General features: G+C 32.3%; 1 protein-coding gene across 1 annotated transcript; it reads left to right on the top strand.

Moving 5' to 3' along the window:
• The first annotated feature begins 5,018 nt into the window (after positions 1-5,018).
• Positions 5,019-26,940, top strand: LOC143081913 (uncharacterized). The gene is made up of 9 exons (XM_076257559.1): positions 5,019-5,621; positions 6,450-6,759; positions 8,814-8,924; positions 9,176-9,352; positions 13,456-13,689; positions 15,405-15,643; positions 16,349-16,482; positions 23,983-24,043; positions 26,057-26,940. Exons 1-9 carry the CDS (start codon positions 5,256-5,258, stop codon positions 26,189-26,191), a joined length of 1,767 nt encoding a protein of 588 aa, XP_076113674.1. The 5' UTR covers positions 5,019-5,255; the 3' UTR covers positions 26,192-26,940.
• Positions 26,941-27,384: the final 444 nt, after the last annotated feature.

Here is a 27,384-nt window from a genome sequence, read left to right as displayed (position 1 = left end):
TAGCTGATTTTGCGGTAAAGGCTTTGCTCATTGTTGAAGGCCGTACGGTGACCTATAGTTGTTAATGTCTGTGTCATTTTATTCTCTTGTGGACAGTTGTCTCATTGGCACTCATACCACATCTTCTTTTTTATATTCATATGCATATGCTTTTTTTCTATATATGCACACACGTATTCTACATATGAATGTACCAATGTAGTTCTGCATGTGAATACTTTTCTCAGTATATATGAACATAGTTTTTTAACGTGAGAATTACAATTCATATTATGCTTTTCTGTTGTTTTTTTCAAACTGAACTAAGGGTTCCAATATCATAAATGGAATGTGTATTAAGAATTTTTTAATTATGCAAGTTGTTCAATAAAGCAACTGTTGGAACCATTTGTATATGCATGCAAAATTATGATGGTATTGCGCTGTTGTCTTTATCTATAGTCACTTGGTGTTCATGTCAAAACATTGAAGGAGTCGATTTGTTTGTATTAAATTGTAACACAAAGATTATTACCACTAACGTGTCAAAAGTTGTAAAAATGCATTCTTATAAAACTTAATTTTAAATGGCCATTTTCCTTACCAATTTTAATGTGTTTTCAAAGTATTCAGTATAATCTAAGATCTCAAAATGTGAATTGTTTTCTATTATTATGATGTTATAGAAAGGACCAAAGACGGGGGATTTTTTTAATGCCTTGCCGATAGGCGTATGGGGCATTATACATATATTACCCTTGATCATCCGTTTTACCGTCTGTTCTTCCATCTTTCCATTTTATTCTGCTGCACTCTAATTCAACTTTGCCTCTACTTAATTTGATAAAGCTCATACATAAAGGTAAAAAATCTATAAAACGCAAAAAGTCACCTGCTGTACTACAGTTCTGCTCCTTTATAACTATGAAAATTTCATTTCTTTTTTTGTTTGTTTTTGCACTCTCACCTTAATTCCCAAATGCTGAAAATGTAGACGCAAAACAAGAAATGCAGAGTAAATCAGACAAATCATAATGCAGCACTGCAACACGTCATATCATATTTGATATTCACACCTTTTTAATGCTTTTCAATACGTATACATTTTATTTTTACGGCGTCGGCGTTGGTTTCGCAATGTTTTAGTTTGTGATTAGGTCTAGTTTATGTACCACCACTTGTGGTTCAATGATATGTTTTATGCAGTTTTATAAGTATTGGAACATCTCATTTCCATAGATAATATTTGGCCCTGTCCCCTTATTAATTGTCTATTGACTTTGAAAATTTATTGGCATTTGCAAGTCATATTTCTATGGAGGTTATAAAGCCCACCCCCTCATTATGGTTCATTGACATTGAAACTTTTACACAGTTTACAAGTTTATGTTTGTTTAAAGGGATCGACTTATGATAAGTTCATGGTATTTTGTATGTAGTTGTATATTTGCACATCTCATTTCCATGGATAGTGTCCAGCCATGTACTTTCAGTCGTGGTTCATCAACTTTGAATGTTTCCATAACTTACATGTTATATTTATTGCTAGTTTGGTTTCAACATTTGCATTGTCAAAATTACAAAAAGGCGTTACATAACCATTTCTGTGAAAACAGTTTATTTTTTTGATATTTTAACGAAGTTATATATATATATAATTACTTTCGTATACAAGGAGAAAAATTCAAGAGAGATACTTTACTACCACCCGACCCCCAATTTTCAAAAACTTACAACTTGAAAATGAATACATGATTCTATCAATATTTTTGTCTCTTTAAGATATAATATAAAATTATTTATCAAATTGATAAAATGACCCAAGGGCCCAGCTTTATATTACTGCAAATATAAAACCCTGGATAGTTTGGGCAAGTATGGCCTCTTTAGATACGTTTGACACATCTACATTTGGATTGTGATTAACATTTTGATAATAGGCATCTTTTTAAAGACATCAAGAAATTCAGTGGGCCATTCTTATATACTCTTACATACGTATACGTACATAATAACGTAATTTTAACATTGATCACTCATAAAAAGGGAGAAATTCACATGACAAAAAAACTATAATTTTGTTCAACCAGTCGCTGTACCATTTATAATAAGTCAACACCAAAAAACATATGACAGACGGAAACTTCGAAACATAAGGCTATTACAAACAAAGTATAAAGCATCCAGGTATTCTATCTTAATACCGAAAATATAAAGCTCTATAGAAATAGTTTTCGCCATCGCTGGACAGTAAAACCGTTGTCTCACTCTATGACATTTTACATTCACCGTTTATAGATTATTCCCACACCGACTAAGTGCATTCGGCTCTTACTAATGTTTTTACTAATAAAACATAAAACCTGTATCAAAACAAAAAGTCTGAAAGCACGAATGCCCCCGCTTAAAATTTTCAATTTTCCAAGTTTTAAAGGGGCATAATTGTCCAAAAAATAACTGCCCAAATTCTAACTCGGCCGAACTTTGTGTGATTATTAACATTGTGTGTGAATTTCAATAATTTTGGATAAGGCAAATTAACGACAGAGTGCGGAAACCAAACTAAATGCATTAATATAACTTGTGACCCGTTATCACTGAATTGTTGGGACAAACACCACTGAATTCAACACGCCATTAGTGGTAAGAATCCTTGTGTTAAAATGTAATACAAACGACTTATACAAAATACAAAGTTATGGCATTAAAACAAGTGGATATAGATGAAGACAACAGCACCACACCATCATACATGCCAAAATAGTATTGCATTCATATGAAAATGATTTCAACATTTGCTTAATTGAACAACATACATCATTAAGAAATTCTTAATAAACATTCTTTCTATGATATTGGAACCCTTAGTTCAGTTTGAATAAAAACAACAGAAAAGCATAATATGAATTGTAATTCTCACGTTGAAAAACTATGTTCACATATACTGAGAAAAGTATTCACAAGCAGAACTACATTTGTACATTCATATGTAGAATAAGTATGTGCATATATAGAAAAAAAGTATATGCATATGAGGTTAACTATGTGCAAATAGATATATTAAAAAATGCGCATATATGTGCATATATAGAAAAGTATGTGCATATAAGGTAAACGATGTGCATATTTAGGAAAAGTATGTGCATATATATATGTATAAAAAGTAAGTACATATAAAGTAAACTATGTTCATATATATGGAAAGTATGTGTATACATAGAAAAAAAAACATGTGCAAATATTGAACAGTATGTGGATTCATGTATATAAAAATATGTTTGTATTCGGCAGCTACGGCGCTCCATAAAGTAGTCTCTTTAGCAAAACAGCGCATGTCTATAAGATCACGTGTAACTTGTGCGCACAAGTTGTACAACTCGTGCGCACAAGTTGCGCAACTTGTGCGCACAAGATAGTAACGTGAGCGCGCAAGATAGTAACTTTTTTTTTGCATGGCACTCCAGGGCTTCCGTAAACTGTAGGTAATATCTGATGGTTAATTAAGTATCATAAAAAAATAATGTATTTGTGTGAAATTGATATAACATGTATAACAATTGCAGCTTATCTCTGTTTCTAGGTTTCATGATATAAGACCGCTGAGACTTTATGTCTTGTGAAAAGAAAACGCTTATTTGGTTAAAGAACGTCAATCCTGGTTTATGTTATTAAGGTGTACAAATGTAGGTAGACACACATGCATTTTGACGTTTCTTTTTCAATGTATTATTAGCTAATTAGTACTGCGTTGCGTTTCAACAGCCCAGTAGTCAGCACTTGACTTCGGTGTTGATATGAGTATTGATGATATGGTCATTTCTATAAATTTCCTGTTTACAAAAGTATGAAATTCTCGAAATTCTACGGATTTTCTTATCCCAGACATGGATTACCTTAGCCGTATTTGGCAATTCTTTTTTGGAATTTTTGGTCCTCAATGCTCCTCAATTTTGTACATGTTCGACTTTATAACTTCTTTGATCTCACCGTCGTTGATGAGTCTTTTGTAGACGAAACGCGTGTTTGGCGAGTTAATAATAAGCCTTGTAACTAATTAGTAGCAAACAAAAATTGGCTTTAAATATCCATGTTGATTTATAAACACTTACTTCTTACCATCCCCGATATAATTCATTGCAGTTTCAAAGTTTGCAGTTTCACACTATTACTCATTAATCCGTGAAAAGAGGAACAAGATACTAGAGGGACAGTCAGACTCATGAAGGATACATACTGTTCTAAACATAAAATCTTATTCACTTCCTAGTAAACAGACTGTTGTTTACATTTGCCAAATTCGACAATATCGTGAAATAAAGTACACGCGAATATGTTGGCAATACCAAAGACTTTTAAAAAAGTACCATAGAAAAAAGGTAGATATACAGAATGGCATATGTTTTTTCATAAATATCAAATACGTGATGTTAATAGTCAATTGTCTTTCATTGAACAGAATTGATAGCAGATGACTAAATATTATCACAATGGGAAGCAGCATATCTACTGTAGGAACTCAACAGGTACAATACGATATGATATATAATAATAAGCATAACGGCTCTCGATATAACAGTTTCAAAACAAATAACTCCCTAATGAACTTTGAAGATATCGTTAAGCATTTACACTGATAATTGTTAAGTTCACTTTATAAATGTGTATCTTCTGCACGGTCAGTCAATGTCATATAAACAAGGACATTTTACAAAAGGGTTAGCAACTCTGTCAACTTTTCATTGTCTCATGTATGTATTGAACATGATGAATTCAACATTCTTGTTTAGACATACATATGTCTTTCAGAAATATTATTAACAATACGTAGTGTGCTTCAAAATTGCCTTCTGTACTCAGATACGTATTCATCAGACACGTAAAAGACCAGATGCCACTGCAATTCTTCATAAATTGTACAAATTTAATGAATTTATGGACCTGATTCTTTTCATAAGTTTAGAAATGTCTATGAACGACATAATACAATTACGTGGTTTACAACATCATAGTTATCGTTGTTTCTTTGTTTCAGAAAAAAAAATGACAACGTTATACTGTCTTTAGCCACAACAGAATCTTCAGGGATTACAAGAAGCACAACAAAACAGAGACAAACAGAAGAAGTGCGTTTGGCCGAAGCTGTATCGAGCAGTAAAGATAATGTGTTAACTACCCAGGAAACATTGAGTCCCCCTTTTGATTTTAACATAGCCAAAACTGATATTCTTGTAATTGAAAGAAAATATGGAGAAAGAACAAAAGATGGTTTCGTTACTATGGAGTTTCAGAAGGCTGCCGCATCTTTGTGTGCTCACTTTGAGAATATCGGTGATTACGAGCCTAGAAGTGAACAGTCACACATCTTGGAAATACTTACAAAGAACTGTAAAGAGCACCAGACAGTTGTTATCTTTTGTAACATATGTGCTGAAATATTAGAATCTGGTAGTAGCTCTGAGTATCCTGGGATTCCAACACAACATATTGAACCTCTGACTACCATGCTGTTCGTTTTGGTGAACTGTTCTGACAACAATGATGATATGAGTAGCATTATTTCAAAGCAAAGTAATTTTCTTCGTACAGTGACCAAAAAGCTACAACAGTGGACTATTCCTCATTTTAGTGAAATTGACATGAAGGTAACGGTAGAATGAAATGCTTTATTTTTTTGGCAAATCAAGGGGTACAACTAGATTAATTTAATCAATCCTCTATTAGCACTTATACAAAACAGAAATACAATGACATGTTCCAAAAAAGATATGGACAATACGTTGTACCAATTGGCCGTTCTAACTCATAAGTTGAAGACAAACTGAGAATATCATGTAAACAAAGACGAAAACAAAAACAAGCTAAAAACAACAATAAACATGATATACAAGAATACAGACTAATCAGAACTTCATACTCCACCGAACACCGAAGATGATCCAATGTGCCATTGATCGTTAAGTAGATATGTGGCAATCTTTTTTTACACTTATTAGTACACATTTTGTCGTAAGTTTAATTCGGTGACGTCAAATTTAAATCCTTCTTACGTCTGATTGTTGATTTTGTCTTAGCTTTTCATAGAATAATACTATATTTGTAAGTTTCATTATAAGAGTGTCTCATCCTAAATAACAAAAAAAAGGCCTTATGTAAATATTTTAGATATGTTAACTAGATTTTCTTATATTTGCGTCGTAATATTTTCATACACTGAAAACAATCATAAATGAATTATATTTAGTGGTACAATGGGATATGAATACGACCAGAGGAAAACGGATTTAGCTTTATGCAATCTTTGGTCACAGTATGGCCTTTTATAGTGAGCCAAAACTCATACAGTCTTTATATCTATTTCAATAACACATTATTTCTACAATATTGATACTATTTCCAGCCTTATAATTTTTTAAGTTGTCGTTATTAAATGACAAATTATTTATATTTATTAATATACTATATTATTGAAGTCAGTAGAAGGATCTGACATTCTTGATACACTCTGCACTGTACTTCATAATATTACGATGTTTGAGGACAACGTTCCGAAAGTTCGAGATGTTAACTGCATTGAGGCTATGAAACCATATTTGGAATCGAAAGATAATACAATTCGACTGCTATGTTTAGCAACCCTTGCTGATTTAGTGAACGAATCTGAAAGTGAGATCATAAAAAGCAATGGTGATGTCATTGAATTTTTAATGTTGACGATTTCGAAGGCTTTAGAAACGGATGATAGAACTGAGGATGGATGGTCTCTCATGGAATTAGCAAGAAGTAGGTACAATTAAATATACACACATTTCAAATAGCATATCTAAGGTTGACCTAGAATACCAGTGTCGCCTAATTTTAAAATTATATCAAACTGCCTTTGGGTGTCAACAATTTGTTTGAAGTACTCCATAAATTAAACGCAAATATTGTTGCTTTTGAATCTGTTCAACGTTCTGATTGTTCGTCCATGTTGCTTCCTAATTTTAAAGCCTATTTCGTAGGTGGAAAAACAACATACTTTCTAATGGACATTTAAAAAGTCAAAGTGTAAATATATATGTTTAAAATCGTTTAGGTAATTTTATAGTAACTACAAATAAATAAAATATGTTAACTAGACCTGATTTGATAAGATAATTATACGTTTACTAGATCACAGTTGTATTCCTCAATGTATCGGAATTACAATAAGGACTAACTGAACACCATGTGCAATGTAACGATTCGCAATGTTTGTTAAAGATCAATAAAGATACATCAAAATACCATCTGATACAATATTTGGTTGGCATATTGGTTCTCAATATTGACAATTTCAGCAATTAAACTAAAGAGATATATCCTGTTGAGCTTAATTAAGATTTTGCCCTTACAAATAATGAATAATGCCCTTTCGTGGGTCTAATTCGCATATATTTAATGGGAATCAGACATATTCATGATATTATTTCAATCATTATTATTGATGTCTACTATTTGCATGTCATTATTTGCTAAAAGTCTTTCTATTTTTTTTCAATCAAGTCATTTTTCGTATATCCTTTTGTTACCAATTCTTAAATTGAATTTGAACTTATGTAAGACAAGAGCTTTATTGTGCATTTTCTGGGTTTTTTTTCACAATGGCTTGAGATCTCCCTGAAATTTTTCAATTTGTCGAATATTTGCGCCAGTCCCAAGGCTTCTAGGTATTGTAAGCCATGTACTTTTTTTATTTTTTTTTCATTTGTCTGTTTCGGAGATAACTGTCGCGTCTTTTGAGCTAACCTTGTAGATGTAGTGTGACTTATTATCAGGGGGCGTGCTAGAATTAATTGCTGCTTTGAAGAGAATATCAGTATTTGTATGTTTTCTGGTCTCTAGTCGGGTTGTTTCCTGGTTCTATTTTCTATTCTTAAATATTTTGTTTATTTTCATCGCATTTCAGAACTCTCAGCTGCATAAAAACAAATACATCGATACGGGTTGTTTCTTCATAAACCATTATAAATAAAAGCAAAACAATATACCTAAAAAAATTGTGTCCGGCTTTATTACATCAGGAATTTTCATTCATCATTATTTTAAGAAATTAGTTCCCCTTCATTAACGATCATGCGTTTTGACTTTTGTAGATTGGTTATTTTTTACTAAATGGGATTCATATAAAAGTAAAAATATTACAACATGTATTTCCGTTGGTAAAAACTGCAACTAGTTTGTTTTAGAATAAAAATCATGCCCCGCCATTTAACGTTTTATTTTTCATGTAAAGAATGAGTTGTTTTTAGTATAGTATAATAAATATAAGTGAGCAGATCCCTAAACTGTGTTTCGTTTAAAAAAAAAGCTGACATTTCCTCTTTTTTTCAAAACATGTTTAATAAAAATGAATGCACCGTTGTTTGCCATAAGTTATATTGAATTCTTCTGTATGAATTATTTTTCCATTTTATATGAATAACAAGAAAAGTGTAATTCTATTTTAGTAAATTTCTTTCTTTTAATGACATAGTGAACCTGCAATGGTTTTAGTAATTAATGACAAAAATATGAATAATACCAGAAACAAGATGCTTAAGATTTGTTAGTTTTCTTAGAATATGCCCATACATTTTTTGTTTGATTTGGATTCATACATTCTTATTAGCCTTAGACAATAATTTTAAAGTGACACTGGATATTTTTCTTAAAGCGTAAATGATAAAAAGATAATGATAGTAACACTTTGTTTTATGTGTTCACAACTATATTACTATATGTAACTAGAAATCCTAATATTTCAATATATATATAGTATCGTATGCACCTAAATCGTATTCAGTTTTTGGTACGATATTGCTTTGTTTTAACAGTTGTGCATCAAGTGGCAAGAAATGATAACAATAAAAGAACAGTAGTAACGCATGGAGCAGTTCCTCTTCTTGTGAAAATTCACAATAGCGGAAACATAGAAGAACAACGTGGTTAGTTAGAACAATTAAGTCTGATTTGATGACAAATAAATTGATTACATTTCTTTTTAACTTATATCTCATTTTATATTCTGACAACTGGATTGACATTATCCAACAATTTACAAATGATTTAACAATATGCGTTATAATTAACGTAATAGCTGATTAAGGCATCACATATTGCATTTGCTTGATTAAATGTTTCATTATTTGTTGGAAAGATGTAGCTTGGTTATTTAAGATATATTTTTTTTCTACAGAGGCAGCTCGCGCTATTTGGACATTGTCTTTTGATAAACAGAACAAAAAAGAGATGATTGAGAAAAAAACATGGAATGTGATAGAGACGTTGGAAAAAAAATCTCAATCATCAGATGAAGAAGTTAAAGAAATCAGCAAACAAGCTTTGTGGACGATAAAAGACCAACAAAACAGCTGTAAATATATAATTATTTAGTTAGCATTTAAACAACGATTTGACAAACACACAACAAATGTTTGGTTAATGTGACATATGCCCCTTTTCAAACATTGGTGGATTTCTTAATCTAAATCTGATGAGCTTTTTTCTTATCAAAACTAATTGGATGGGATACATGTTTGATTTTAATTAAACATTAAAAATAAAATTCATCCTGCATTAATTTGGTATTGGATTTGGATAGTTTTATATCCAGATACCTCTTATAGCAGATTAACAATATGAACTTGGATGCAGCTAAACGGTAAAAATGGAACATTGAAAACAAATGATTTACAATGTATACATACTGACAAAGCGACATACTGCAGAAAAAAAATAACCATCAATGGTAGATTCAACCAGAAGAAGCTGATATATTTTATTAGAAACTATATATCGTCGAAAAACAATTGTAAGTAGTTTTTAAAATTTTCCTGGGTAACGACACACTGACTATTTGCCAAAGTTATATCACCGGTAACTAATAAGAAACCATCAGCGGCATCGATGCAGTGGTAAATAATATTTAAACGCTTTACACATTTAAATTAAGCTACTTGGTACAATCACAATCAGTGCTGTACGAACCAATGATTAATCAAGTACCACTTTTGTGCTAATACATAGCTGTCAGATTTTATGAGTGAAGAAGTCGGATGAAAACCAAAAGTTGAAACTGTCAAACCTAGTCAAACCATTTCGGAGTTAAGTGTCCCTGCACGAAGAGAGGAGAAAAGGGGGGCGTTTGAACTCACAACCTCAGTGTTAACTGGCTAGTGATTACAATTTATTTGAACTACTTAGACCATGCATCCACCTCTGCTCTTTGTATCAATACATAAGGAGCAATAAAATTGAAATAAAAAATATATAAGTACATAGATTTTTAACATATTTATTGAGAACTAGTGTTTGGGTGTTATCCCTTAGTTGTTCAGTGTTTGAAAATAAATGGAAGGACCATTTATTAAAATTGTGCTATACGAAATGTCGGTTGCTAAACCTGGCTCATTGTATAAGTTAAATTCTCCAAAGTCAACCAGCTAGAAGAAATAACCTAGTTTAATGTCCGAAGCCCTGTTACCGATTTTCCTCATCCGAAATCCAAAAAACATCATTTGAAAAAGCCCAAAGGTGTATTATTACACAATAACATGATGAGCTGAGACCTAGCAGAATGATATGGTTGAGGGATTCGTATATATATATATTCTTAAAATTTGGTAAATATATCCATGTAACATTGAAGATATACATGCTGTGTTTCAAATCACCATCTAAGCACTGACTCGTTCAATGGCTAAACAAACGTATGGGCGGCCATATATCAGATATTAACCTCAATGCTTACGACATCCTGAACCAGTATTTTAATCAGTCTGATCTTTCCTTCTTTTCTATGACAGTTCGTATTATCGAAAAGATATACCACAAGACTAACAATCCTAACTTGCAAGGCCTGTCCTTAGACAAACAGAGGACTACTGGATTCGATAATTGGGAACTGCGGCAACATATGGTTGCAATGACAAAAATGATGATGTAGGTATTTTACCTAGTCCTTACTGCGGCTCGATAAAGGTGATGAATATGTTAAACTCTACTCCTCCACGTAGACGCAGTCATGGTCATCATCATTATACATCACCTACTCTGCATTTTGTCTTTATGAATGACTTGCCGCCATTTATACAAAAGCCGTAAGGTATTCATCACATTCGCACGAAACTTTATTCATTACCCCTCTTAAAACTTCATTCGCTGTTAAATTTATGTTTGGAAACCTGTTACAAACCCTCATTCAAACCAATACAAACTTACAGCTATCATTTCGGATATTGAAAGTCACAGACTTTTCAAACCAGTTCGCATTGGGAAAGATGAAAAAGAGAAAATATCCTTTCCTTTGACAATAGATTTCTCGATGGCATCCACTTAGGCCATATCCTTCATCCAAAATTAGTTCAGTCGAAAATACTTCCTTATTTAAAGATCAGTCTGTACCAATTATTTCTTATACCTATACCAAACCAATTGCAACTAAAATTTTCAATTACAAACACGTTTTGCAGGATCTCAACATTGACGAATTCAAATCTAAACCTTATGATTGCACCTGTGCTATTTACCAATTCACATATAATCCGGATGGCCACGTTTTTGCCGGAGACTTAAACATTGTCAAAAACACTTCTCTACGAAAAGTGTTATCTAAAGGTCCGAAAATTTCATGAACCTTAATCCATCAATTGGAAATACAACTGCAAAGTACGGATAGATTCAGTCGAGGATTATGCTAGGCAATGGGCTAAACTTAAAAAGAGAACGTACATACTCTTTCCGACTGGATCAAGGCCGTGAGCTCGAAGTCGTTAATACAAATCCGAATTACGAAAATTAATGGGTCTATCAATACCCACGCTACGTCTATTTTTAAAGACCCAAATGTTTCAAAACACTTGTCCTACCTCCACGACAAATATGTTGTTGTCCCCGCAACAATATCGTTTTTGTGTGTTAAAATCATGACACAAACTGCTTGATAAATGAATTAGGAGCTGACAATTCAATTGAAACTCAACATATATCCTCACTACACTTACCAAAGAGGACATCCTGGATAAGCATAGGTCTGTTGTATGTTCCTTTGGACTTTTAACCAAAGATGAAGAACTGGATCTTCCATCACTGTATATCAGATGTGGATACTAAACAAATCCAGATCAGATCAGATCAGATCTTTACAGTACATACAATCTTAGACTTTCTCATCTTGCAATAGTATTTACACATTTAACTTTTCTACACTTTACAGTTTAAGTATTCCCAATCCAAACTAAAAGACAAATTGAAAGAGTTGCTATTACTGTGATTCATTAAAAAGAACGGCGAACGTAGCTACAAGTATCTTGTCTTGGGAAGGGATAGATCCTAATTTGTAAAGAACCACTCTGATTCAAACCCAAAAAATTATCTGAAACTGACATTATCTAGATGCTTGATTTCTTGACTGACAACATATTTGTTACGTTTAGAGGACGTGTTTTTCAACAGACTGCCTGAATTCCAATGGGAACCAATTGTGCCCCTCTTCTTCTCAACTTGTTTTTTTTTATTATTATGAGTCTGACTTCATACAGGAACTTCTTTAGAAGAAAATTAAGAAGTTAGCAATATCCTTTAACTTTACGTTTCGCTATATAGATGATGTTCTCTCACTAAATAATACAAAATTTGATGACTATGTTAAACGAATCTGTCCCATCGAACTGGAGATAAAGGATACTACAGACACAACTAAGTCTGCCTCATATCTTGACTTACATCTAGAAATTGACAATGAGGGTCGGTTGAAAACAAAACTTATCGACAAAAGATATGATTTCAGCTTCCAAATTGTAAAGTTTTCATTTCTATGTATCAACATACCAGCAGCTCCTGCATACGAAGTATACATCTCCCAATTGATACGATATTTCCGTGCTTGTTTTTCCTATTATGATTTCCTTGATAGAGGATTGCTACTCACAAGGAAGCTATTAAACCAAGAGTTCCAAATGGTGAAGTTGAAATCACCCATTCGTAAATTTTACGGACGCTATCACGAGTTGGTTGACCGTTATGGAATAACCGTTTCACAGATAATATCGGATATGTTTCTAATTACTCCAATCCCCTTTCCCTTTTAACAAATGAGACCAACCGGATTTGTTATAACATAAGAAACACGACGGGTGCCAAATGAGGAGCAGGATCGGCTTACCCTTCCGGTACACCTGAGATCACCCCTAGCTTTTGGTGGGGTTCGTGTTGCTTAGTCTTTAGTTTTCTACGTTGTGTCTTCTGTACTATTATTTGTCTGTTTGTCTTTTTATTTTTATCCATTGCGTTGTCAGTTATTTTTCTATCTATGATTGATTCTCCCAGGTATCTTTCGTCCCTCTTTTACAGTTGCACAGTCCCACTGCAAAGTATTATTTTTTTCTCTCTTTTGTGACGTCTGCACTATTACTCATTGGTCTTTGGTGGATTGCTTCTCGTTTGTTATATTTTATCCTTTGTATATTTCGTCTTTAGTTCAACCTTTACCTAGTGACAGCAGACATATAATGATTAGCTACAACTGGGGACACCAGGATAAGGTGTTAAAGATACGTGATAGTTTAAAGGACATTGGTCACAGAGTATGGATGGACGTAGATAATATGCACGGGTCAACAATTGACTCAATGGCTAAAGCTGTAGAGGAAGCATATATAGTTCTTATGTGCTATTCATTCAAATATAAGAACAGTGATTCATGTAGAAATGGTAAGTATTGTTATCAATCGAGGTTCTACAAACAAATATCGTAAAACATCAGTCTTTGGTCATAATCATGGGGACTGTAAACTACTACTCATACTAGTCTAATGACCTAATGTTATATATATCCGAAAAACACAATATCAAGTTTATCGCACTATTTCGAACTTTTATTTTCTCCTCATCTTACACTTTGAATGAAGTAGTTTTACAACAAATAGTCTTGATTATAATGCTCATATGTGACTATATTGTTCTTATTTAATGTCTCAACGCATTAAAAAAAGAATTACAAAGTCAGTAAGCATAAGCATCTAATTTTCACAGGCGTGTAATAGTCTAAAGTGTATAGCAAATGAAAATGAATTAAAAAACAAGTTGTTCAGAGTACGTTGAAGGTCTTTTCACCTAAATTACAATAATTCGATATGAAAAATATTAAAATTCAGTTTCAAATGTAATTTTTCAATGCAAAATGATAGCTTATTGTACGTTGATTTTTTAAAATGTATGCCTTATATCCATTTTTGTTTGCAATGAAGGAATTCATTTGTTTCTTTCGGTCTGATCAATGTTACTGTCGGTATCACTTAGTAGTTATCTTGACACTGATTCCAAACATATATGGGTCTTTATACTTTCACATTAAATAATTGCTCAAAAAATTGCTTCTTCCGATTTACACAAGGTCATTAGTGGCTGATTTTGTCAAGGTTATATGCATGCAGCTAAATGCACAATGTCTCGAACCTTAATCATATATGCATACAAATTAATATCACAAACATTCTGAACTCCGAGTAAAATTCAAAACTGAAATTCCCTAATCGAATTACAAAATAAAAAGCTCAAAGACATCACACACATATATAACATTTGTTATATTCCTGAATCGGTATAGTCATGGTCCAATGCACAAGTGTATGCATACATATTAAGTTAAAACAATGGTCAAAATCTAGAACGGTAAGCTTATCTGTGCTATTAACCTCTATGTATAGGTCATAAACCATAGACATTAAATCAAAATAAATTAGGTCTTTATACCATATTGTTACTGAGCTATATCATCATAAGCGTAGATTATAATAAACATAAGAGTGAAAGAAAACTCAATGATTAAGTACCATTTCAACAAAAAACTAACAGATGAGTACAACATATGTTGTCAATTTCAAAATAAGTCAAAATCTAAATTTTGAATATGACCTTGATCTTTGACTTTTATATTAGTTTGTTCAATTTTACAAATGACCTCAAATCAATAAGTCTTTACCACTTATTGTTTATCAGTTATAAATACATATCACTGATATTAAAGGCACAAGGGGGAACGATTATCATATGGAATTTCTATATCTCTTCACTCAAAATCAATCAAAACATCCTACGGATAAAAGTATTCGGTTAACAATGGAAAAACAGTGTCTTTTTTAAAAGGATTAACTGTTCGATATCATATACTAAAAAGCAAAGCGGATTTCGAGTAATAACCAAACAGCGAAGGATAACAATTTAATTGGAGGAAAAAAAATTTGGACAGAACAAAATCAATAGGACTTAAACATGTTAAAATTTAAAAACAATAGCCATACTGTACAATTGAGCTTCATGTCCAAGAAATGATACATTTTAATAACTGTTATAGTACTACAATTCTGATACAGGTATACAAAGGACTTGTTTTATAAGATGAATAGATGAATTTGTAAATTTTACAGAGGCAGAATATGCGTATACACTGAAGAAAAATATAATACCATTGAAAATGGAAAAGGATTACAAGGCTGACGGTTGGCTTGGGTTTATTATTGGTGCTAAAAAGTTTTTTGAATTTAGTGGGAAATATGAATATGGGGATAAAGTCAATGAATTAATCCGGGAAGTACAGGAAGCTGTGGACAGTAATACAGATATGCTGGTAGAGGTACCAGCACTTGTAGATAAATTAACTGCGAAGGTACATATATTTTAGGTTTTTAATGACATTTGGCAGTAGAACCGTTATGCATATGATTTAAAGATTTCTTATCACAAAAACATTATATCTTTTTCTATCACAACTTGAGAGTTTTTATAATTTGTATTTAACTGACATGATACAAAACTTTAAACAACGTTATAGTACTTTTATGAGGTTATTCTGATGCTTATGACATTTGGTGTCGCTAACTACATATCACATGTGTCATTAAAAATACAACTCACACATACAAAATTAACATCTCAACTTATTGCTTAATATATTTCTGAATGGGCAATATAATTAGTTATATTTACGCCATTAAGAAAGCCAGCCACCCACACAAAATATTAAGGACGTCTACAGTCGACGTACGGTCTTTAACAAAAGATAAGTGTCTTTTGAATTGCCATTTAACGAGTGTAGAAAGTAAAGATTAACTACACCAGAGATAATGACAAAATATAATTTACCCTAATATAAAAGTAGAGCCATTAACCATAGGAAATGTCCGATTATGTAACGAATTGCTGTAAAGGATGAATAACAGTTCTTAATTGTCAAACCAATATATCTTTTAAAAAAATGTGATCTTTAACTATGTTCCTCATTTTTTTCCACAACAATACAATATAATCTACAAATATACGTTACATTATAAGATACAAAAAAGTCATACAAAATAGTATTTATGTTTTTCAGCCTATTTTGCAATCTGGGTTACCTGTTATGTCAGCTCCAAAACCAAAGGAAGGTCAGTCCAATGTAATAAACATTGTTAGAAAATGGACGCCATCCGAGGTTGAGAAATGGCTGGACAAAAATAACCTTCCAAAGTAGGTGGTTATCTTTCAATGACTATTTTGTTACATAGTCTTCACGAAGACAGAATGTACTTCTCGATATGAATGAAATAGTCACACTTATATATAAAAAGATTGCAAGTGCGATAGCCAAGCTAAAACGCGATGATACACTCACAAGTACGATGTCGTCAAATGCTAAAGTGCGATAGTATAACACACTAAAGTGCAAAAGGATAATACTCTTAAGTGTGAAACTGTAATGGGAATGATGCTCATTAAAGATATTTGGTCTATTTGGTCATTATGTTACTCTCAAGTTCAGAAAAAAACAAACCATAAATGTTTTGTTGAATGATTCCAGTAGAAATTAAAAACCTAGACTTTATTTCATGCAAGTTCATAACATCTAATAACAATCATTTAAGAAGCAGCCAACTTAAACTTAAATGTATACTAGTCTTAACTTTAAAGTCCTGTATATGTATATAACTCAGAACGATATCTTACATTTGTTTTACCAATACAATAATTTTGAAGATATCATGTACACTAAACATAATAAATAAATTTCTCTAACAAAATATTAACCTGGATTATTAAACAGATGAAATGTAAATAGAAACATCAACATCATCATTGTCTGCATTTGAATATGCCTGTACCAAGTCAGGAAAATAACAGTTTTTGTCAAATATTTGTTTTATCATTTGATTTTGCCATTTGATTAGGGACATTTTGCTTTGAAAATTCTTCGGAGTTCAGTATTTTTGGGATTTTACTTTTTAATCATTATCTACATGTATGTATGCTTCAAACATGTCAAATTTTATAAAACATCAACAACTTTTTACTTTAAAAAAATATTTTTCAGAGTGTTACGGCCAGAAATCGCCTTTAAATTGTAGCCAACAAAAGACACAAATCAATTATAAAATTTAACAAGATTTATTATACAAATGTTTACAAGAAGTATTACACAAATATTACTGTTAACTTAACTGTCAAAATATGAGTCCAATCTTTTATCTTTATCTGTATCCGGAAATCTTCTCGGAATCCAATCTGAATATTACGTTCACTACTAAGGTCAAAATCCAGTATGATGTTGTTTGTAGAATTAAAAATGTCAATCCAAATGCTATGAATATCAATGTCTATCGATGTCTAAGTCCAAATCCAAGAGTGAGTGTTTAATTTTAGTGTCGGTATATATATATAATTGTCAAGGAAAATTCTAGAACAATCTATACTGGAACATCCTAGAAAGTTACAATGGAAGTTTCTAGTAAAATGTAGAAGTTTATATAACGCATCTTTTATTAGGATCATTCTGGAAAGTTCCAATCATTCTGTAATTGTTCAAGTGATTTCTAAACTGCACAGTTCTAAGATTATTCTGTAAACAACTATCAGGCCATACAACACAAATTAGGCCAACATATATAAATACAATAATTACAATATCATGACACCTCCCCCCTTAAAAGAAGTTTTAGTGTAACAAAAACTTATCATGAATAATATGAACAAAAATACATAGTATATACAAAGTGTTTTAATAAGCTCTGGATAAAGCATCTGCTATTACATTATCTTTACCCTTAATATGTTTTACAATTACATCATATTCCTGTAAAAATAAACTCCACCTAGTCAACCTCTGATGGGATTCAAATATACATCAAAATGTTGAAGTGCTGACAACATTGCTAAACACTCTTTTTCAATAGTTGAATAATTTTTCTGATGTTTATCTAATTTCTTAGAAAAATATGATATAGGTTTCTCAACATTATTATCTGTCTCTTGATATAAAACAGCTCCAATTCCTACATCGCTTGCATCAACGGCAAATTTAAATTGTTTTTCAAAGTCTGGAGTAATCAGAACTGGACTATGAATTAAAAGTGATTTGCTATTTTCAAAAGCGTTTTGACAATTTTCACTCCAGATAAATTTAGAATCTTTTCGTAAAAGATGAGTCAATGGTTGAACCACAGTAGCAAAATTTGAACAAAATTTTCTGTAAAATCCAATCATGCCTAAATATCTCATAAGTTGTTTTCTATTTGTAGAAGGAGGAAATTTGGAAATGGCTTCCACTTTAGCCATAATAGGTTTCACTTGACCTTGGCCAACTGTATGCCCTAAATAATCAACAGTGGCCTGACAAAATTAACTTTTACCAAGATAAACAGTCAAATTTGATTGTGACAATCTATCAAAAGTATCATACAAATGTGTTAAATGCTGTTCCCAGCTATCACTACATACAATTAGATCATTAAATATAAGCGTAACAACAGTTTAAATCTTTTATAACATTATTGATCATTCTTTGAAATGTAGCTGGTGCACTTTTCATGCCAAACGGCATTACAGTATATTGAAATAAGCCATCTGGTGTAACAAAAGCTGATATTTCACGAGCTCTCTGTGTCAATGGAACTTGCCAATAACCTTTCAACAAATTAAATTTGCTCACAAATTTTGCTTGACCAATGTTGTCAATACAATCGTCTATCCTTGGAATCGGATAGGAATCAGATTTTGAGACTGAATTTACTTTTCTTAAATCAGTCACGAAACGAAAGGTTTTATCTGGTTTTGGCACAAGGAGACAAGGAGAGCTCTATTCACTGTTACTCGGCTCAATAATATCATTGTCAAGCATATACTGTCATTACAAAAGTGAGAGGGTTAGCGCTATAGAACCAGGTTTAATCCACCATTTTCTACATTTGAAAATGCCTGTACCAAGTCAGGAATATGACAGTTCTTGTCCATTCGTTTTTGATGCGTTTTGTTATTTGATTTAGCCACGTGATTATGGACTTTTCCAATTGATCTTCCTCTAAGTTCAGTATTTTTGTGATTTTACTTTTTTTTTTCTTTTCTCATAGATTCAAGTTTGAGTGGATTGAGCCGGTAAGGATGTTGCTTAATTGGAGAAGCATCTCCTACATCAACATCATGACAAACAGCAGTGGTTTTGTTTGGCACATCTGGAAAAAGATTTTTAAAAGAAAATACCAAAGTTTTTATTTCTTCTCTATGATCAAAAGACAGATGTGCAAGTTTTGAGTCTAAATTTGACAAAATTTCTGAATTTTTCAATCTAACTGTCTCTTCCATAGTTTTAGAACTAAAAGGTGGTTCAATTACATCCGGTTTGTCATGATTGTTCACAAATTTAACCATGCCTAAAGTGACAACTGGTTTACTCTCACATTCATTAGTACGCTCAAAATATGGTTTTAACATATTAATATGACACACTCTGTTTTGTTTACGCCGACCTAGAGTTTTTACAATATAATTCAAATCATTGATTTTACTCTCTATTGTATAAGGACCACAATATTTAGCCTGTAAAGGATGTCCAGGGACTGGCAAAAATACAAGTACCCTATCACCAGGCTCAAAAACTCTGTCCCTGGCATCTTTATCATACCATATTTTTTATCTTGTTCTGTACATTTTTTTAAGTTTTTCTGAGCAATTTGACAAGCAGTATACAATTTTTCTTTAAATCTAGATACATAGTCTAAAAGATTCAAGTCAATATGTTCAGTAAGCCACTTTTCCTTAATCAATTTTAACGGTCCCATTACAGTATGGCCAAATACCAACTCAAAGGGACTAAATCCAAGGGATTCTTGAACAGCCTCTCGAACTGCAAAAAGTAGAAAGTGAACTCCATCATCCCAGTCTCTGTCAAATTGAAGACAAAAAGTTCTAATCATGTTCTTCAATGTTTGATGAAAACGTTCTAAGGCACCTTGAGATTCTGGATGGTACGCACTTGATCTATACTGAGCAATCCCTAACTGGTACACGACTTGCTGAAATAGACCTGACATGAAATTTGATCCCTGGTCGGACTGTATAGACTTAGGAAGTCCTACTAACGTGAAAAATTTGATAACAGCTTTGACAATAGTAGGTGTCTTGATATTTCTTAGCGGAATAGCCTCAGGAAAGCGTGTGGATGTACACATGATTGTCAATAAATACGCATTTCCAGTTTTGGTCTTTGGTAAAGGTCCAACGCAGTCAATTAGAACTCTGCTGAAAGGTTCGTCAAAGGCTGGAATAGGCAGAAGTGGTGCTGGTGGTATTTTCTGGTTAGGCTTACCAACAACCTGGCATATATGGCAAGATTTGCAGTATTCTGCGACATCATTTCAAAGTCTGGGCCAGTAGAAATGCTGCAAGATCTTAAGGCAAGTCTTCCTTATACCTAAATGTCCAGCCAAGGGGGTGTCATGGGCAAGACCAATAATTTCTTGCCTATAAACTTTAGGCACCACCACTTGGTATATCACTCTCCATTCCTCCTCTGGGGTAGCATCAGGAGGTCTCCACTTCCTCATTAAAATGCCGTCTTGATGGAAATAGCATTCAGCCACTTTGTCTGCTTCCTCCTGTGGTTGAGCCCTCTGGCTGAGCTGAAGAACCTCAGGGTCTTTATTTTGTTCTTCGAATAAATTCTTTCTGTCTAATGAATGGCTGTTTACGTCTGGCCATGGCATAATTACATTCTTGTTAACATTAGGTGGTCTTATTATGGCCTTTTCTGAGCTACCAGGACCTTCAATGTCGGCTAGGAAAGTGTCAGAAAGGTCCATGTAATCAAACTGGTTTTCTTGCAAATCCTCATCTTGTTGTTTTCTAGCCATCGCCCTAGTGACAACAGAAGCTGGATACAATTCAGCATCATCTTCAGGTGATTTAACATCCACCACTGGTTCACTGGTAACAATTGGTTCAGCAACCACTTTGTTCCTAGCTAGATCATTTCCTAGCAATAATGTAATACCCTCAACAGGGAGATTAGGACGAACACCCACAATAACTGGTCCAGTTATCAAATCTGACTTCAGATAAATACGATGAAGAGGAACATCTATACAACCCAACACTACACCTTGTAACAAAACAGAGGCACCAACAGAAGTCTTCTCGGACAAAGGTGACACACCTTCTAACAATAAAGACTGAGAAGCTCCAGTGTCCCGTAAAATCTTAATAGGCTGAAGAGTGGTATCATCAACAATAGAAATAAACCCATCAGACATAAAGGGTTTATATTCCTCCATGTAATCACAAAAACTGGACTTAAAAGCCTGACTCACAGGACATTCCAACGTACTGGTAATATAAGGTGTCGTACAAGCACTGGACTTCTGCTTATTATCTCGTTCATTCTTCTTCTGGAGTCTAAAACAATCAGCCATCAGGTGACCATTTTTCTTACAATAAGCACAAATCAGTGACTTCTTCTCAAAAGTATCAAATTTTGGACTAGACATATTATAACTGGACTGACTCTGATTCTGTGCAATAGGCTTACTTTCAGTACGCTCAGTGCTTTGATTTTTGTAATTCCCACTTGAAGTATTAACATTTTGACCCTTGAAACTTCTTTTATGTGAAAGGGTATAATTCTCTGAAATTACAGCTGCATCATGTATTGTCCCAACAGTTTTATCGTCTAAATGTGTTTTTAAGTCTAAATGAACACATTGTTTGAATTCTTCTAATAACATCTATTGTCTTAGGTTATCAAAATTGTTATCTGTTTTCTTTGAAGTGAGCCATTTATCAAATAGATCTTCTTTTTCCCGAGCAAATTCCACATAGGTTTGCAAATCAAACTTTTTATAAGATCTAAATTTCTGTCTATATGCTTCTGGTTCTAGCTCATAAGCTTTCAAAACTTCTTGTTTCACAGTGTCATAATCGGAACTTTTTTCTGATGGAAGTGCGGAGTATATTTCAGCGGCCTTACCCTCAAAAACACTTTGTAGCATTGTAGTCCAATATGGCCTTGGCCAATTCAAATTATGAGCAGTTTTCTCAAACTGTGGAAAATATTTATCGACTGTTTTTTCACAAAATTTGGGAACCAAACGTATATTTTTTGCTGCATCAAAATATTCTGATTTCGACTGGACTTTAGTGTTGCTTTCTTCTTTGACCATTTCAATTTTAATTTTCTCCATCTCTAGCCTTTCCCTCATTTCCAATTCTTTTAATTTAAATTCATCTTCTTTTTCTTTTTTATCCATTTCCAATCTTTCCTTCATTTCAAGTTCCTTTACTTTTATTTTTCTCCATCTCCTTCATTTCCAGTTCTTTTAACTTAAGTTCATGTTCTTATTCAAGCTGTTTTAATTTAAAGGCGTCAACGTTTTCGACCTTAAGATCAAGAGCCTCTTCACCTAAAATTTCTGCGTCCACTAATTTGTCTACAACCAAATTTTTTATAATATGTTTTCTCATAGATACTCTAAAATCTAATTTCAGATGTTTAGCAAGCAACACTAATTCCTCTTTCTTTAAATTATCAAAACTCTCCAGGTCTGGCGTTTTAAAAAAATTACCGGCATCAAATGCCATTTTGTAGAATTTTGTTGGCTAGTTATAATAAAAATTACTAAACAAATTTTGAATAAGATATTTTCAGTCTCCCGGACGAGCCCCCAATTTCTGTTACGGCCAGAAATCGCCTTTAAATTGTAGCCAACAAAAGACACAAATCAATTATAAAATTTAACAAGATTTATTATACAAATGTTTACAAGAAGTATTACACAAATATTACTGTTAACTTAACTGTCAAAATATGAGTCCAATCTTTTATCTTTATCTGTATCCGGAAATCTTCTCGGAATCCAATCTGAATATTACGTTCACTACTAAGGTCAAAATCCAGTATGATGTTGTTTGTAGAGTTAAAAATGTCAATCCAAATGCTATGAATATCAATGTCTATCGATGTCTAAGTCCAAATCCAAGAGTGAGTGTTTAATTTTAGTGTCGGTATATATATAATTGTCAAGGAAAATTCTAGAACAATCTATACTGGAACATCCTAGAAAGTTACAATGGAAGTTTCTAGTAAAATGTAGAAGTTTATATAACGCATCTTTTATTAGGATCATTCTGGAAAGTTCCAATCATTCTGTAATTGTTCATGTGATTTCTAAACTGCACAGTTATAAGATTATTCTGTAAACAACTATCAGGCCATACAACACAAATTAGGCCAACATAAATAAATACAATAATTACAATATCATAACAAGAGTGTGACATTGCCTGTAATTTACAGTTACTGTTAAAATATAATAACACATAGGATTTTGATCCTTTTAAAGTTTTACCACAAATTGCTAAAAGTGTCATGTTGCTCAATTATGATAATTCCTACCATATCTAGGTTTATGTAAAAACTTATGAATTCATTCCCACGTTTCGTTAGTTTTGTGATTTACATTCCGAAGTTCAAAATTAGTAAATGGAAAGTAATGAATTAGGCACCTCATGTTAAAAATAATCCTACTTTTAGCAGAATCATAACGTGGTATTTAAAAATGCATCAGTTGTCTTTTCTTATGAGTGCTTGTTTTTATTTCAAAGGCGGAACAAAAATAATAGAAAAAGACACACATTTTTTATTGGAACACGTGTAGAATGGTCGCAATAGCAATTGTTATAAATCTATCACACTTTACATTTCAGAAAACTGCTTGGGCGTTTAAGAGGAAAAGACATCGCATTTCTGCGGCTCCTTGCTAATCAGGTAAGTTGAACTATCAAGTTAATGGCTACAGAAAAAATTTACAAATAGTTCTGATTTTTGTTTTAAATCTTGATAGTAAAAAGATACATTATGGCGTTTTTTTTGCGATCAGATTAGCGTTACGAGTAATCGTGTTTTATTTATAATACGGGAAAGCTTATTATTTTGTGAGAGGGAAAAAAAGAACAATTGAGACAAGTATATCGGTGAAACGAAGATATTAAAACAGCTAAATGTGCAATCGTTACATTGTTTTTCTAGTTCTGTAAACAGTTATCAAAGGAATCAGGATTATAATCTAATACGCCAGGTGCGCGTTTCGTCTACATAGAACGCATCAGTGACGCTAAGATCAAAAAAGTTATAAAGCAAAACAACAACAAAGTTGAAGAGCATATAGGACCGAAAATTCCAAAAAGTTGTGCCAAATACGTCTTCGGTAATCTATACCTTGGATAAGAAAATCCTTAGTTTTTCGAAGAAATACACACATTTAGATTCAGCATAGGGTAAGCTTAAAATGTATATAGTTATCAAAGGTACCAGGATTATAATTTAGTACGCTCATATCAAAATATTCAAAAAGCCAAACAATTACAAAGTTGAAGAGCATTGAGAATCCAATATTCCAAAAATTTTACCAAATAAGGCTAAGGCAATACATGCCTGGGATAACAAAACCCTTAGTTTTTCGAAAAATTAAAAGTTTTGTAAACAGAAAATGTATAAAAATGACCACATTATTGAACATATGTAAACTGAAGAAAAAAAAGGAATGTCAAAATTAAACATTATAAGTGAAATCTTTTCTCATTGGTGTATTGTCTCTGTTTGCTAATCGATTCATCAGAAAAAAAAAGTATAGCGTAGCTATAATAAAATACAACATGTTTGTACAGAAAAATAAGTTCATTGAAAACTTGTATTTTATATAAGAGTTGAATGCTTCTTTTTGTAACTTCATTGGGGTGTAAAAGCGTTGACCGAAGTACATTTTGTCTAAAAAGGTGCACACAGTCAACTCTTTTACAACCCTATCAAGTTACAAAAAGAAGCATTCCATAATTATAATTACATTGTATAGCTAGGATCATAAAAGCACAATTTTCATCAAGTTTTTTTTTAATTTACTCGTGCACTTTATTGTGGGAGCTCGTGTCATCCATCATGAATAATAAATTTTATTGTGTAATGAAATTGCTTAAGGAATAACGCGAGATGGCAGAGTAGCCAATCAGAATCACGTATAAAATGAAATATACATCTAATGTAATTATTTAAACATATGGCACAAATTGTAAGTCCTAAATATCGATACAGACCTGCACGGGTATGCTCTCGTATTTGTACAAAAATCACAGGTGGACACGAGTGCAGTTCAGATGATATAGTTTTTTTTTTATAGTTTCCCCCTTTATATCTGAAAGGTTTGAGAAAAGAAGGGATGGTATATTGGCCTCAAAATTTATATTTTTCGCAAAAACACCTCCTTGATTTTTTAAATTAAAGATATGTTTTACTACTTTACAAATAAACACTTGATGGAGCATGAGGAGTCGGTAATGATTGCAGCTGTGTTTATTTGGAACAGCTGAAAAGTGCTGTGGTTCCTATTGTTATATTTGTAATGCTAAGAATAACTGACCTATCGTCTGATATTATGTGTACTGTATATCTTCCGTTAATTATAGATTAATATATTACGGTGCTTTAAAATGCATATGATGCAGAAATGTATCCGTAACTACCAAGAAAGGATTTCGAGATGATAACGCAAATAATTCGTCAAGTGACTCGGCCTGGAGGGTTACACGAGACATAACTTAAAAAGAATCGTGAAATACCATACCTGTTTGTGCTATACAAAGAACAAGCTTGAGACTGTCAAAATTCATAAAATCTCTTTTACCCTCGAACTAATAAAAATACAGCATTGTATATTTATCAAAAAGATATTACATTTGTATATATCATATATTTACATTATGTTTTTTTTTTTTTTTTTTTTTTCAGTCTCACAATACTTTCTATCAAACAATCAGAGAACAGTTGAACATAAAGGATATTAAATCAATGTCAGATTTCCTATTCGCGTTGGAAGACATCGATGCAGACATGACAGATCTGCATTCCTCTTCCTCTTTGTGATATTTTGAGTTTGACGAACTTGGAATTAGAGTGTTGTTTGGTATTGGAATGCATTTTTTAATAATGTGGTTTTGACCTTCTTAAAACTAAACGAGTTCATTTGTTTCTCATGAAAAAAATGATAAATCGAATGGATTCCTCGTCAAAAGGTTGTCTTTATGAGAAATTCAAAACTAGATGTCAGTGTGAGTAATATATGAATTGCAATAATGTTGTACATAAAAATTTTCTGTCAAAATTTAGAAATAGTGATGAGTCCCTTGGCGTTGAATTTGGTAGATAAAGAAATATTCCCAAAACTCAACCATCATGTAAAAAATATGGTTTCCTAGATGACGAATTCCATATCTTCGATGGTAACATTAAGATAGATTTGCTTTCAAATTTATTTGCTTATCTAAATTACTATGGACCATTCTTATAACATCTTGATGCATTTAGTAAATTAAAATCAATTCACCCCCGCTTCTCCAATCTGTTTGTTTTTTTTTGTCATATTGAAGTCTTCATAAGCAGTCTTTAGAACTGAGGGGGCAGACCAATGTTAGACAAGTTTGTAAATGTGTATGCATTTGTTGATTGGACTATTACTTAAACTATGTTATATTGTATTCCTTTGTACTGTTTTTAATTGTATTGTTTGTACGTATTGCATAGATCCTAACAGTGTTATTTTGCAAAAAAAGATTATTATATTATAGTAATAAAAACCTTGTAGGGATTTTTTCATTTCATTTTTAATATTCGTCTGGGGTTACCAGCTAACAATAACGAACGAACATTAATCCACTATGCGTCGATTCTTAGATTTGCCAAACGACAAACAAAATAATAATGATGGCAGAATAAATGAATTCTAATATTTTTCTTCGTTGGTGATAAATAATAAGATAAATAAAATAAATAACGACTTTTGTCTAAAATCTAAATCTTTTTTGTTTCCTTATATTTTTTCTATAGGTTTTTAAAATAATATGAGTTACTGTAACTCCATGTTCGGACACTTTTGTATCGGTATAGTGTATATCAGCTGTGAAATATGCATTGCTTTTTTGACCGACTTTTGACTCATGGTGACATTTCATAATTAGTATAATATTCCTATTTCATAATTTTAAAACACTCTAACATTCATTGTAGTAGGTGATTCATAACGTTCTACGTTATGATTTTTCCACCACTATCGAAGGCTA

This window comes from Mytilus galloprovincialis, chromosome 7, assembly GCF_965363235.1.
Source record: "Mytilus galloprovincialis chromosome 7, xbMytGall1.hap1.1, whole genome shotgun sequence".
Taxonomy (NCBI): domain Eukaryota; kingdom Metazoa; phylum Mollusca; class Bivalvia; order Mytilida; family Mytilidae; genus Mytilus; species Mytilus galloprovincialis.
This window is presented reverse-complemented; position numbering and strand designations above follow the sequence as displayed.

Excerpts from the sequence above, each read along its gene's own strand:
- LOC143081913 (XM_076257559.1), top strand. The coding sequence starts at position 5,256 with ATGGAGTTTCAGAAGGCTGCCGCATCTTTGTGTGCTCACTTTGAGAAT. Across the intron at positions 8,925-9,175 it reads AAACATAGAAGAACAACGTG|AGGCAGCTCGCGCTATTTGG; the intron begins GTTAGTTAGAAC and ends TTTTTTCTACAG. Across the intron at positions 13,690-15,404 it reads CAGTGATTCATGTAGAAATG|AGGCAGAATATGCGTATACA; the intron begins GTAAGTATTGTT and ends TAAATTTTACAG.